We start from the raw sequence: 14,689 nt of genomic DNA, 5'->3' as shown, positions 1-14,689 counted from the left end.
TCATCACCAACTCAATGGACATGAATTTGAGTAAGTTCTGGGAGTTGGTGATGGACAGGGAGGCCTGGCGTTCTGCGGTTCATGGGGTCACAAAGAGTCGAACACGACTGAGCGACTGAACTGAACTGAACTGATTCGTCATTTCAGTGGTGTCCGACTCTCTGTGACCCCATGGATTGTATCACCCCAGGTTCCTCAGTCCATAGAATTCTCCAGGAAAGAATACTGGAGTGGGTTGCCATTCCCTTCTCCAGGGGATCTTCCCTACCCAGAGGTTATACCTGGGTGTCCTGCATTGCAGGCAGATTCTTTACTGTCTGAGCCACCAGGGAAGCCCAGAGATTAAGGTGACCATGTAATCGTCATCTAAACCAGGTTCATAGACAAATAGATTTGAAATATGATGGAGGGGAAACTCAGCTTGCAAAGCAGAGCACCAAAGGAATTTTTATGGCATTTCAGGTCAGCAAACTCATGACCCATCTGAAGCTTTTGGTTTGATCATCTGATGACTGTATTAGCGGTAGAAACCTGGCTTCCTCTGACCGTTTTTGGTGCCGGGTCCCAAGAAGCCTTGTGATCCTTGTCATCTGCTCTTCTAAACCCGTCTTCTCGTGGAGTCCAGTGGTGTGGAGGGAAGGACATCCTCTTCCCAGTGGATCCCTTGTAATTTAAGTGACCAAATCCGGTCCACCCTCAAGAGACTAATTAAGGGGTGATGTACCCAGCAGAGAAATCTCTCTTCACCTAGGACCTCAACTGTGCACAGTTGGAAACAAAGTTTGAGGTGGGGGTTGCTGGTTTTCTTCCTTTTTACCCTCAGTTTCACAAAGCCGCTTCTGTTCTCAAAGAGCAGAATTGACTTTTCTGTGCATGCCCATGGTTAATTAGATAATCACCTTCCTCCAAGAATAGTTTTAAACAAAATGATCAGCACATCTTTTCTTCTTTCCCCTAGTAGGCGGCATAATTGACTTTACCGCACAGTGCTTCTGGAATTGAAGTATCCATCGCTTGCCCCAAAGCTCTTGTTACTTTGTTGGGGCTTAAATTTGATTCTTTTTTTAGGAAGAAAGGAGAAGAAAGCAGGGATAGAGAATTGGCCAGTGCTGTCCAGAAACACCATTTGCTTTCCAAGCCCGCAACTAGCAATTAAGCTGGATGGCTTCGGATCAAGGGCTGGCACGTCACACCCTAAATTGAAAGCCTGCATCCCGTGCTGGAGTGAAGTCAAGAGCTTTGACCCCGCTCTCAGGACAGAAGAGCTGAGCTCTGTCTCTGCTCCCCAAAGTCAAACTTCCACTACTCAGGGAGGAACAGAGGACGCTGTGGAAGGGTGCGCTGTACTCTGGGAGATTCCGCATCGTCAGAGTAGAGGCACCACGGTGCTGCTGGTGGATGGGGCGGGTGTGAATATGAGCTCTGAAATGAAACACGTCTTCACACCAGAGTGTGGCTCCTGGCTCGGTCTTCAATTCTAATGTGATCGCTTCCCTAAGGGAATAGGGATTTTGTAGAGAGAAGAAAGTTGAAGTTGTGTGATCCTGGGCTTCTTCTAAACACCACAGAGCTTCAACTGCCTTATTGATGGTGATGATGATGGTTCTGATGGTGATGGTGGTGATGATGACTATCTTAAAGGTGATGTGGAGATTAAGTGATTAAACACATGTCTGAGAGGAAAGTGCTTAGTACATAATAGATACCAGATGAATTTTAGATTCTTTTTTTTTTAATTTATTGGCATATAGTTGCTTTACAACGCTGTGTTATTACAGTAAATTGAATCATTCATACATGTATCTATTTCCCAGGTGGCTCAGTGGTAAAGAATCTGCATGCAAATGCAGGAGGTGTGGGTTTAGTTCCTGGGTCGGGAAGATCTCCTGGAGAAGGAAATGGCAACCCACCCCAGTATTCTTGCCTAGAGAATCCCATGGATAGAGGCGCCTGGCAGGCTACAGTCCATGGGGTGGCAGAGCTGGACACGACTTAGCAACTAAACAACAACAGGCTTCCAAAGTGTCACTAATGGTAAAGAAATCACCTGCCAATGCAGGAGACATAAGAGACTCAGGTTCAATCTCTGAGTCCAGAAGATCCCCTGGAGGAGGGCATGGTTATTCTTGCCTGGGAAACTCCATGGACAGAGGAGCCTGGCGGGCTACAGTCCAGAGTCACAAAGAGTTGGACATTACTGAAGTGACTTAGCATGCATGCACGCACATCACACTTTGAGCTTCAGCCAAACTGTTGTGTGTCTCAGTGGTACATTCTCTTCTATTGCTGAGAAGTACTTAATTTTTGCATGTACAGCTATTGATGGATTGGTGCACTCTATGCCAGGAATCACTCGATTACCTCTTGGCCCCAGATTCACCATTCAGTATCTGCTCCACGGAGTGGACTTGGTTTCTGAAGCATTTATCCTTTATGGTGAGCACCGTGTAGCTCCGTCAGCAGAGGGCGCTGGAGGGACCATGCAGGAGAGCCTTCCTGTTTCCCGCTGCTGTTTTCCGTGTTTCTCTTCCTCTTGCTGCCCCATCTATCAGCAGCATGGGTGTGTGGTGTCTGCCAGTGCCCTTCCAAGGCTGTACACACAGAGGAAACTGCCTCTCATCTGTCCTGGACACCATGCAGTTTAAGCCTCTGGCCCACGATGGATACCCCCCAACCCCACCCCGTGCCCCTGTGCACAGCCACATCACTCTGACTCACCTGCACACTGGCTTCCCAGGTGGTCCTAGTGGTAAAGAACCCGCCTACCAGTACTGGAGACATGGGTTCGATCCCTGGGTGGGGAGGATCCTTCTGGAGGAGGGTATGGCAACCCACTCGTTCTCTTGCCTGAAAATGTCCATGAACAGAGAAGCCTGGAGGGCTACAGTCCATGGGGTTGGAGAAAGTATGACTTGAGCACAGCCCAACACGAGGAATAAAAATATATTTACGCTCTCACTTTCTACTTGGAAATAATATTTTACTACTTCAAATTGTGTGTGCCTTACCACCACACAAAGGCCCCTACCTTGTCCCTTGTATGTTGATATTACATCTACCTACATTGAAAATTCCATCCGAAAATGTCACTGTTTTGCTCTCAATGGACTCTATCCTGGATATTTGAAATATTATGTCATGCAACTCTGGATCTTATGAAATCCTATGTAGGATGCCACTTTGTTTAAGCAGGCAACTGACCTAGTTGGACTCAAGCCCAAAATGCTAACCAGCCTTGTGGTTTCACTGTCAGTTTTTTTTCACTGTCCTTCAGTTCTGTCTGGGCTGGTCCCTGGAGCTCAGGAAGCCGTCTATCCTATAGTGCTGTTCTCAGAGTTTATGCTGTTCTATTTAGGGTCAGATTCACGCCTCTGAGGCTTGGCGGTGAGTTTGCTTTCCTGAGTGCCTTCCTGTCTATATTCAGCAAGGTACTCTCAGGTTCTACACACCTCTGGCTCCCTCTTCGAGCGAGCGGGTGCCCTTAAGCGCCCCACCCTGCAGTGCGTTTCCCGTCGCGGCTTCCAGCGCCCCCACCAGGTGGTAAGAGGAAAGAAGGAAGGGTCAAGAGATGTTGGCCACGCCCTCTTGAGACCACAGCTCCACGAATCAAAACGGACACATCCCCCCGCCCCCCACCACAGAGACGTCGGCTCTTGAAGCCAAGCAGGTACTCAGTAGTGTAAGTTATGCGTGTATGTGTACATATATACCTTTGACAATATTCTTTCCCACGATGATTTATCGTAGGATATTGAATGCAGTTCTGTGTGCTGTACAGGAGGGCCTTGTTTATCCGTCCTATATATGGAAGCGTACATCTGCTAATCCCAACTTCCCACTTCATCCTTCCTCCAACCCCTGCTCCCTAGGCAGACAGCAGTCTGTTCTCTCTGTGATTCTGTTTCTGTTTCATAGATAGGTTCTTTTGTGTCATATTTGAAAAACCAAACTGATCCCTATATGCATCTAATCCAAGCTTCATAGCCACAATGAGTGGGGAAAAGGTGGTTGAATGCTTACTCCATTTTATCTGGTCGGAGAAGGCGATGGCACCCCACTCCAGTACTCTTGCCTGGAAAATCCCATGGACGGAGGAGCCTGGTACGCTGCAGTCCATGGGGTCGCTAGGAGTCAGACACGACTGAGCGACTTCACTTTCACTTTTCACTTTCATGCATTGGAGGAGGAAATGGCAACCCACTCCAGTGTTCTTGCCTGGAGAATCCCAGGGACGGGGGAGCCTGGTGGGCTGCCGTCTGTGGGGTCACACAGAGTCGGACACGACTGAAGCGACTTAGTAGCAGCAGCAGCAGCAGTCTGGAAAGGTAATAATATAGATAGTAAATGTGGGTGTTAAAACCAAGGTGAGACCAGGTACATTGTCAGATCTGCCTGAGATATCATCCAGGGTCAGTAAAGACCATTCTACGATGTGCCCTAGAGGTAAGATGACCACAATCTAAAGTGGGACACATTTTCAGAATCAGAAACTATCCTCTCACTATGAAAATTGTACTTGGACAACAGGTGTGAAACAGAAGCAGAGCATATGGGCACCTTATTTAGAAGGTGTGGTGGGGGAAAAAAATTATTCCTTCACATTGCATTTTACCGAGGTCAATTGTTTAATTACCATCAATCTCCTGTATCACCAACTCGTTTTGGCTGTCCACCTTATTTGATTGAATTACCTGTAAGAAATATTAATAAAGCTTTATCCTAAATGTTTATTTGTCATTCTCAGTGCACCGATTCGCCTGAAAGAGTGTATTCTGTAAATGGTAGACCTAGTTTCTTTTTTGTGTGTATGCAGCAATAAGCTTTGGTTAATCTAAGAACAAAACTCCAAGGACCTCCTGGTGGTCCAGAAGCTAAGACTCAGCATTCCCAATACAGGGGGCCTGGGTTTGATCCCTGGTCAGGGAAATGGATTCCACATGCCTCAACTAAAGATCTCACACGCCAAATCGGAGGTTGAAGATCTCAAGTGCTGCAACTAAGACCCAGCACAGCCAAATAAATAAATAAGTATTTTAAAAAGAACAAAACTCCGGACCTCCGGAAATATCAGCTATGGCCATACTTATTCTAGAATAAAAGAAACCTGGATAAACTAGCCGAAAGAGATTTCTGAGGCTTAGGTCTCTGAGAGTGACCGACCGGAAAACCAAGGACTCGGGTCATCCCATGACACCATGGGACAATGACAGTGTGCCTCCTTCCCTTCTGAGAGCCTGCAATGAGGCTTCCCACAAGAAACTCCGTCCAGGAATAATTTGTACCCTTGAACTCATCTTTAACTTTATCACTGAAATTCCCAACAAGGATGCTGCTCGATGCCAAGCCACCGTGGTTTGTGTGATGTGGGTGCCTCTGTGCAAAGAAACCTCAGAGCCTTTCCCACCGGCACTAAGCAGTGGCCAGATGACAATGGCTTTAAACCTGGATCATGCTCACACCAGTGAGCAGGGCACAGTATGTGTGAATCAGTCCAGAAGGTGCTATGCTTTACTGCACAAATGAATTGCTCCCTTCTATTGGGGAAGCTCCAGTACTTTGGCCACCTGATGCAAAAAGCTGATTCATTGGAAAAGACCCTGATGCTGGGAAAGAGTGAGGGTAGGAGGAGAAGGGGACGACACAGGATGAGATGATGGATGGCATCACTGATTCACTGGACCTGAGTTTGAGCAAACTCCAGGAGAGAGCGAAGGACAGGGAAGCCTGGCATACTGCAGTCCATGGTTTGCAAAGAGTTGGACACGACTTAGCAACTGAACCATAACAACAAATGGGGAAGACGGAGCATGACATGTGCACATCCGTCTGTGACTAGAACACTGTTATAACTGCAGGTTGAACTCTCATCAGGAAAACACACTGATGAGAATGAAATGAGCCTTGTCTAGGAGAAACAGGTACTTGGTCCCCCAGCTGATGGTCCATCACTTACGAGGACCTCAATGAGACTGGTGGGTCAGGAAGCACATGGGGACCACCAGTCTCAATGGGCCAACAGTTCAGACTTAAGCACTGTTCAAGCCCTAATATTGCTATCTGTCAACCAGTGTAGAGAATTATTTCCCAGACTGTTGTCTTGGCTGCTGCCTCTTGCCACTGTCTTTCTATTGGCTTGGCCAAAAAGCTCCATAACATCTTACAGAAAAACCTGAACGAACTTTCGGGCCAACACAATATTTTGCACATAAGATCCCTGGGTCAGGAAGATCTCCTGGAGAAGGAAATGGCTACCCATTCCAGTATTCTTGCCTGGAGAATCCCATTGACAGAGGAACCTGGCAGGCTACCGTCCATAGGGTTGCAAAGAGTCAGACATGATTGAAGTGACTTAACACACACACTCACACATACATACACACACACACTCACGCATGCAAAACCACTGGTCGATTCCTTGTCTCCTCATTGGCCATATCATGTTGGCTTAATTGGTCCCCACTTCCTGTGGTCCAGAGTAAAGCATGAACTTCAGGCCCTGCACAAAGGCCAGGAGACAAGGAGGAGCTGACATTAGCCCCAGTCTGCTCCCTAAGGCCTGTGTCCTGACTCAGGGCTGTGTCAGCCCAGAAGAAGGGGATCTTCCTTCTAGTTCCCACAAGGACACACTAGAGATGAACCAAGGTCCTGTCTGGTCCTTGACCCCTGTTTTCTCTTTTCCTCCTTGCATACTGGGCTCCAGTGAATGGTGAACACAGAGTAAGAATTGTCTTCTTCACAGAGATGCTTTAGGCAAAGTTTTAATCACTTGTTTCTAATAAAGTAATATTTATTTGATTGCAAAGATATCTAAAGTGATGTGTACGAAACAAAATAGACACAACAGTCCACAGCCACCACTAGGAAAATCTTAGGGACTTTGTGGGCCAAATGTGTGCAGGAGTCTGGAGAATTCGCCCTCCCTCTGTCCTGTCCAGGGAATCAGAGCCTTGCACCACAGCTTCCGTTCATTCCAGTGCCGGCCAAGCTTGCTTGGGGCTGGCAGGACCCTTCCCGGTGATATCAGCCTGGTGTGTGCTGTGTGTTCCATCCATCAAGGTCTCTGCTCACCAGGGGCAGGACGAGAGGCAGAGGGAGGCGGTTCACATCCATTTTACCATCCTCCAGGCTGGGAGCTCCTCCCAGTGGGTTCTGTCTTTACTGCGTCTTTTCCAAAGAAAAAATCCATGGCATAGTTCTCAGATGGTTCCACGTGACTCCCCTGGAGCTTTTCACAGGCATGTGGTAGCGTATTTGGGTCCAGAATCTAGAGTTGGGAGGAACTGATTTTAAGCCTTTCCAGGTGACAGAAGGCAAAACCCTGAGAGCTCTTCTCACTAGATGAGGTAGGGACTCTGGCTCTTGGAAGGAAGAGAACTTAATTAAAATCAGTTTGAGTGTTTGATCCTCCAAAGCCAGATTCACCGCTGCTTGTAGTTCAAAGATGCTGGGTCCACTGACGTAGTTGGGGCTCAAGATGAAGATTCCCCTCCTGCTTTTCTTAATAACGCTGACAATGTCCTCTGTGTACACTGGAGAGAAAGAATTTAATTATTTGCAATTGTTATTGTTAAACCTTGAGTCACCATAACCCTGAATCTCCCAGATCCACCCAGCGGGGTTCTTTGTGATGGCAAAGGAAAGGAGAAGCCTGATTTTCTCAATCACTTTTACTGCATCTACTAACTCTACAGACAGTTGGATTATATTCCGTGTCTAGTGACTGTCAGTTCAGCTTCCTCCCCTGTGTTCTCTCCCCTCAACTTCTGAGTCCCTCCAGGATCAAAACTCACTGGAACCAGGTTGACTGGAATGAGGGAGGGGCAAGCAATGTCCCTGGCTCCTGGGTGGGGGCCTCTGAGGCAGAGGAGGACGGTGGGAGGAATGAGGTCCACACATCTCATGGGTACCTGGCCTGGGAGCCTGCTGAGCCCAATGCTGAGTCTGTGGCTGGCAGAGTCCCAGGAAGGAGAGGGACCACTCATTTGGGAAGACAGAACTAACTTCCGGTTGAGGAGCCAGAAAAGATATCTTTGTTCTGGAAGTCTCTCTGGGCTTTCTGAAGACGGATTTTTTTTTCATGATGGAGCATGTCTCTGCAACACATGGCTTTCTGTGTCATTGCCCAAGATGTTCTAAGCTCATGAATCCTTCCAGAAGATATGTAGCCCAAGAGAAAGAATGGAGGACAACATGCAGAGTGCATGCCTGTAGCTCTCCTGTTCTGCGTTTTCTGCCGGCTGCAGACCTACCTCCCCCAGGGGCCACGTCCCTTTCAAGCAGGCACAGGGTATATCCATATTTGTTTTCCAAAACATCAGGGAGAAGATTCAGAGCCAAGGTTTCCTCACTCAGAGATGAAGAGGCCTCGCTCTCAAAGGGGCTCCATTTCGCATAGGATACAAAGGCGTCAAACTCCTTTTGGTCTGAGAAAGAGCAACAAGAAAGAATGTGAATACCTACCTAAGCTCAAGCCTTATGGTAAGTGGGGAAGAATTAAGACTTGGGATCCTTGTTTAGTTACTCAGTTGGATCGGACCCTTTGTGACCCCATGGACTGTAACCCGCCAGGCTCCTCTGTCCACGGGATTCTCCAGGCAAGGATATTGGAGTGGGTTGCCATTTCCTCCTCCAGGGGGATCTTCCCGACCCAGGGGTCAAACCCACGTCTCCAAGATTGTCAGGCAGATTCTTTACCACTGAGTCACTGGGGAAGCCCTGAACTGATTTTGAAAGTCAAAAGCAGCATCTGTGTTCACTTTTTCAGAACCACACTGCTGAGGGGCATCCACTGTGCACCCAGAATCAGATTCTAATCAATGAGGCACTCCTGTGTCTTCCCTGAGGTCAGATCAAACAGCCGGGGCTTTTTTTCTGATTAAACAACACACACTCCGGAGTTCCTCCAGGCTGTCTCTGTAGCTGCAGCCCCGCTGTCTTATTAGGTACACATCAAAGGACAGTCTGCTCCATCGAAGCATGATAATATCCAGAGAACAAAGCCCTGTGAGGGCCTGGCACGCTAGCGCGCTGACGGCACACATACCAGGGTTTGAACCCCCAAGTGTAAAATCAGGGACGAACAACCCCTGGCAGGCTGCTGCCAGAGTTTCCTGGGATAATGTAGATGAAGAGTTTAGTGTCTGACTTACAGCAGTCTTGTTCCTTTCCCTTTCAGATAGAGAACTATATTTTGGAACTTGTTTAGGGTATTTTAAGGTCTCATACGGAGAAGGCAATGGCACCCTACACCAGTACTCTTGCCTGGAAAACCCCATGGACGGAGGAGCCTGGTAGGCTGCAGTCCATGGGGTCGCTAGAGTCGGACACGACTGAGCGACTTCATTTTCACTTTTCACTTTCATGCACTGGAGAAAGAAATGGCAACCCACTCCAGTGTTCTTGCCTGGAGAATCCCAGGGATGGGGGAGACTGGTGGGCTGCCGTCTATGGGGTCGCACAGAGTCGGACACGACTGAAGCGACTTAGCAGCAGCAGCAAGGTCTCATAAGATTCTGTTGGGGCTTCCCAGCAGCAAAGAATTTGCCTGCCAATTCAGGAAAGGTGGGTTCAATCCCTAGATGGGGAAGATCCCCTGGAGAAGGGAATGGCAACCCACTCCAGTATTCTTGCCTGGAGAATTCCGTGGACAGAGGAGCCTGGTGGGCTACAGTCCACGAGGACACAGAGTCAGACAGGACTTAGCGACCAAATAACAATAACAACAAATGCCGTTGTTGACTCAACTATTATAAATACACATAGATTCTAAGGTGTGCTGAAGAACTAAATGGAAACTTTGCTACTGCTACTGCTGCTAAGTCGCTTCAGTCGTATCCAACTCTGTGCGACCCCATAGACGGCAGCCCACCAGGCTTCCCCGTCCCTGGGTTTCTCCAGGCAAGAACACTGGAGTGGGTTGCCATTTCTTTCTCCAATGCGTGAAAGTGAAAAGTGAAAGTGAAGTCACTCAGTCGTGTCCGACTCTAGCGACCCCATGGACTGCAGCCTACCAGGCTCCTCCGTCCACGGGATTTTCCAGGCAAGAGACTGGAGTGTGGTGCCATTGTCTTCTCCGAATGGAAACTTTAGAACATCTCAAAAGTTAGCCTCTGGACTCTGAAATTGGACACAACTGGCTCATTTTCCAGCCCTTTGCATAATGCCTCTCAAATAGTATTATTGGAGAGAGGGGATATGTGTATACATATAGCTGACTCACTTTGCTGTACAGCAGAAACTAACACAGCGTTGTAGAGCAGCTCTGGGTGCGTGCTCGATCACTCAGCCGTGTCTACCTGTTTGCGACCCTGTGGACTGTAGCCCACCAGGCTCCTCTTTCCATGGGATTTCCCAGGCAAGAATACTGCAGTGGGTTGCCATTCCCTTCTCCAGGGGATCTTCCCAACCCAGGGGGTTGGATTCTGCCAATCCCCACTGGCAGGCAGATTCTTTACCAATAGTGCCACCTGGCAAGCCTGGCACGGACACGTCCTGTGTGCTTATGTTGTGCTACATGCCATTCTAACCCTCAGTGTGTCCATTCAACGAGCCCACATGGCATTCATTGTGATTACAACCCTACTTCACAGAAGAGAGAACGAAGGAGGCATGGAGATGTTAAGTCATCCACCATCTTGCTTTAGGATGTTGAGTGGAGAGTCATTTTTAAGTCCAATATGTCCTACAATAGCATCATTGGCAAGATTCCTAGTAACTGGAATGAGAAGAGATCATTTCTCCCCCAGGGGCCCAACCCTCCCAGGTGTAAAGCCACCAGACCAGCAGAAGGACCTCAGAAGCTGGGGGTCATGACTTTGCCCCTCAGGGAACGTGCGTGTCCCAAGCTCTCTCCCTCTAGGTCCATTCAGAGGGGAAGCAGCAGAGGCGAGGTGGGCCGTCTTACCCCCGAGCGTCTTGTCTTTGCTCCAGTAGGTTCGGTAGACCAGCACTATTTCAATCCAGTACATGTAGAGCAGTGCGCCCGCGGTCAGCACGCCTGCCAGGCCCATGACTGCGCCCAGGAGGATGTAGAGGAATACCACTGGGGACAGAGATGCGCGGGTGTGAGCTGAGCAGTCACAGAGGCAGAGCGCCCTCCCACACACCCACACTCAAGCAGCGCCTGCCCGGCACCTCTGCCAGAGGTGATTTACCAGAATCACTGCCATTGAAAACATTTCTCTTGATTCCGGACATGTCTTAGATCACATCTTGAAGGAATTGTCATAAAATAAACTCAAGAGAACCCAGGATAATGGCCAGTTCCTGACTGGGGTGACTGGGGAAGCTGACAAAAACTACTTTTATTTACTTTTCCCTGATAAGCTTCCTTCTCATTTATTGTAATTTACTTTCATGTGTTATCAAATCTACTAAAATCTAAACTTCCTGGAGCCCAGGGCTACTTCCATCTTGCTTTCTCACCTCTAAAGTACCTAACACCTGGCACCTTCAACCCACACCTCTACAGAGCATCCACCAGGCGCCGGGCATTACGTGTGTCCTAGTTAAGCCCCACAAGCATTCCAAACGTGCTTGTTCTCTCATCTCTATTCATTGGTGAGTAAATGATATCACCTTCAACTCTGAACTTCTTAAAGAAATTTGAAAGCCATTCCTTATCAAGAATTTCCTCTCCAGCCACAATCTGTGATATATACATGTAACTCCTAAACTGAGCGTTTTTCTCCATCTCCCTTCTTTCTCTCCTCCACTCGCCAAGTCCAGACCATCACATGCTCCGGATTTGGAAGCCAGGGGAGGACAATAAGAAAGAGGGCTAGGTCCCAGCGTGATGCCTGTCATGTAGGGCATGTTCTGTAGGTCTTTACAGAAAGAATGAATGAGTGAATGAACTAAGGAGTGAGTGAACAAATGATAGGTTTCTCCAGCACAGCCCCTGTATGCAGAATATTAGTAAGAGGACCAGCTCTCGGTCACTGATGTGAAACTTACAGCTGTGTGGCCTTGGTGAAGGTATTGAGTGAATCAACACAAGCAAAGTGCATGCTTAGCTTGGCATCTAGTGCACGTTTGTGGCTATCATCACCATGACTACTTTTTAGGGAAGTTCCTCTCCTCCTAGGTAAAAGCAGTTGCGTGCATTCTGCATCCCCCTTCAGGCTCACCTCCTGTCTTCTTTTTTAGCTGGATGGACTGAGTAGTGTTCCCAATGGAGTTCTGGGCAAAGCAAATGAACTTCCTGTGAAGATCACTCTGAGTAACTTTTTCCAAGAGGACAACACGTTCTATGACTTCATCCTTTAAGGTGGATTTAACACTAGGAAAAGAGGCAAAATACCACACCACTTGGGTAACACAGATTGACATGCATTAAACAGTTTTTGGAACTTGTATAAGCAGACAAACTGTTTGGCTTTCAGAAGAGCTGTCAGATAGTACAAGGAGATGCTGGAAGGATGGAGGATACTCAGGGATGAGCCACTTTTTAAAAATGATGGAGTTGGCTAAGCATCATACTAAGCACTTATACTAGAATATAATTGGTTGTTGGAGAAGACTTTTTAGAGCCCCTTGGACTGCAAGGAGATCAAATCAGTCACTCCTAAAGGAAATCAGTCCTGAATTTTAATTGGAAGGACTGATGCTGAAGCTCCAACACTGGCCACCTGATGCGACGAAGTGACTCATTGGAAAAGGCCCTGATGCTGGGAAAGATTGAAGGCAGGAGGACAAGGGGACAACAGAAGATGAGATGGTTGGATGGCATCACCAACTTGATGGACATGAGTTTGAGCAAGCTCTGGGAGTTGGTGATGGACAGGGAAGCCTGGCGTGCTGCAGTCCATAGGATCACAATGAGTCAGACACTACTGAGCAACTGAACTGAACTGAACTGATAATTGCTTGTGGGCCTCATCCGATCTTTCTTTCATGACAAATTCCCCTTGAGAAGAGATACTACAATTTATAAATGTCTAACTTCTACTGAAGGACTTCCTGGTGGCTTAGCAGTAAAGAATCTGCCTGCAGATGCAGGAGCCGCAAGTTCCGTCCGTGGGTTAGGAAGATCCTGTGGAGAAGGAAATGGCAACCCACTCCAATATTCTTGTCTGGGGAATCCCATGGACAGAGGAGCCTGATGGGCTACTGTCCATGGGGTTACAAAGAGTCTAACATGACTGAACAACTGAACAATAACAACAACAGCATTGTAAATAAAGCTGCTGTGGACGTGCATAAAAAAATAAGAAAAAAATAGCTATCCCATCTCTGGGTCTCATTTTCCAGGTCGGATTGTGTCAACTATTCCTCATGCCTCATAATTTTGGTCAGACTGCTTATTCCTGTGCCTTTTCCTCTGGATACACTCGGACCATTAAGGACTACAGAGTTCAGACCCTGACTCACCCCACTGTGAAAGGAGGACCCCACGGGGGGATGGGAGAGTCTGGCACGGGTGCAGAGTCTTCTCCAGTCTGTTGGACACACCGAGTCTATTCAAGTAGCCTGGGTCAGTGTGCCTACTTATTAGCATGGTGGGCAAAGCAGCCACAGCAAACTGTTCTACAAACAGAACTTTGAAACAGCTGATACAATTTTTTAAAAATAAAAACTTTTAAAGTAATTTTTAAAAAGGGACTTCAGGGACTTCCCTGGTAGTCCAGTGGTTAAGACTGCATTTCTAATGCAAGGAATGCAGGTTTGATCCCTGGTCAGGGAACTAAGATCCCACATGCTGCACAGTGCAGCCAAAAAAAAAAAAAAGTACAGGAAAAAAAGAAAAGGAGATAGGGGAGAACTTCCGATAGTCTAGTGGTTAAGATTCCAGGCTTTCACTGCCAGGGTCCTGGGTTCAATCCCTGGTCAGGGGAGTAAGATCCCACAAGTCACAAGGCCAAAAATAAAAAATAAATTTAAAAAGTAATAAAACAACTGAAATATTTAGTTCTATGACCCTCTTGACTGTACCCTGCCAGGATCCTCTGTCTATGGGATTTCCCAGGCAACAATACTGAAGGAGGGTGCCATTTCCTACTCCTTCCCAACTCAGGGATGGAACCCACATCTCTTGTCTTGGCAGGCAGATTCTTTACTTCTGAGCCACCAGGGAAGCCCATACAAAACTGCCTTTGGCCCCCAAATTTAAAATTAACTCACACTTTGCACGTCTACGCTTTTGCTTGCTCCACTAGCTGGCGCTAGTGGCCACACCATCAACCGTGGGTGTGTGTGTGCAGCTCTGGGTGGACATTTGAGGGGTTTTTTAAAGGTGAAAGACTTTTGTGGGAGTTGCAAAGAATAAGTTGGCTCATTTCCTTCTTACCTTCTTCCCTTGGGTGTTTTGATTTCCCACTCCTGGTCAGAATCTCTGATGTACCATTTTATCACAGGATTAAAGTTTATTTCGAAGCCAAATCGTGCCGTGCAGTTAAGCGTTAAAGGCTTTCCTGAAAAGGAAGGGGCCACAGAAAACAGGAAGGCCGCTGGTGAGAATGATGTGCCCTGTGAAGGAGGAAGACGCCACCTGGAAACTGTCCCCTGAGGTGGTCAGGTTCACAGGTAGAGCAGGCGTGCTGGACATAGCCAACCGTCCACCCGTCTCTCATTGAGAAACGTGTAAAACCAGGAATAGATCTCAAACCTGTGGCTATATTTACCCAAATGAAGACTGGCATGGTCATACACTAAGAGTTCTGATGTGGTTTCAGGATAAACACCAGGAAAA

General features: G+C 47.6%; 1 protein-coding gene across 1 annotated transcript in view; it reads right to left on the bottom strand.

Moving 5' to 3' along the window:
* Window positions 1-6,765: 6,765 nt before the first annotated feature.
* The window catches only part of IL18RAP (interleukin 18 receptor accessory protein), a 30,470-nt gene continuing 22,546 nt past the window's right edge, over window positions 6,766-14,689 (bottom strand). The window contains exons 7-11 of the mRNA XM_019969838.2: window positions 14,288-14,411; window positions 12,129-12,280; window positions 10,904-11,041; window positions 8,250-8,423; window positions 6,766-7,529 (exon numbers count right to left, since the gene is read on the bottom strand). Coding sequence (XP_019825397.2) covers window positions 7,156-7,529; window positions 8,250-8,423; window positions 10,904-11,041; window positions 12,129-12,280; window positions 14,288-14,411 — 962 coding nt within the window. The 3' untranslated portion in view covers window positions 6,766-7,155. The remainder of the gene's footprint in view (window positions 7,530-8,249; window positions 8,424-10,903; window positions 11,042-12,128; window positions 12,281-14,287; window positions 14,412-14,689) is intronic.

The sequence above is a fragment of the Bos indicus genome, chromosome 11, assembly GCF_029378745.1.
Source record: "Bos indicus isolate NIAB-ARS_2022 breed Sahiwal x Tharparkar chromosome 11, NIAB-ARS_B.indTharparkar_mat_pri_1.0, whole genome shotgun sequence".
NCBI lineage: Eukaryota > Metazoa > Chordata > Mammalia > Artiodactyla > Bovidae > Bos > Bos indicus.
Note: the sequence above shows the minus strand (reverse complement) of the source record. Positions and strands in the feature narration are given on the sequence as shown.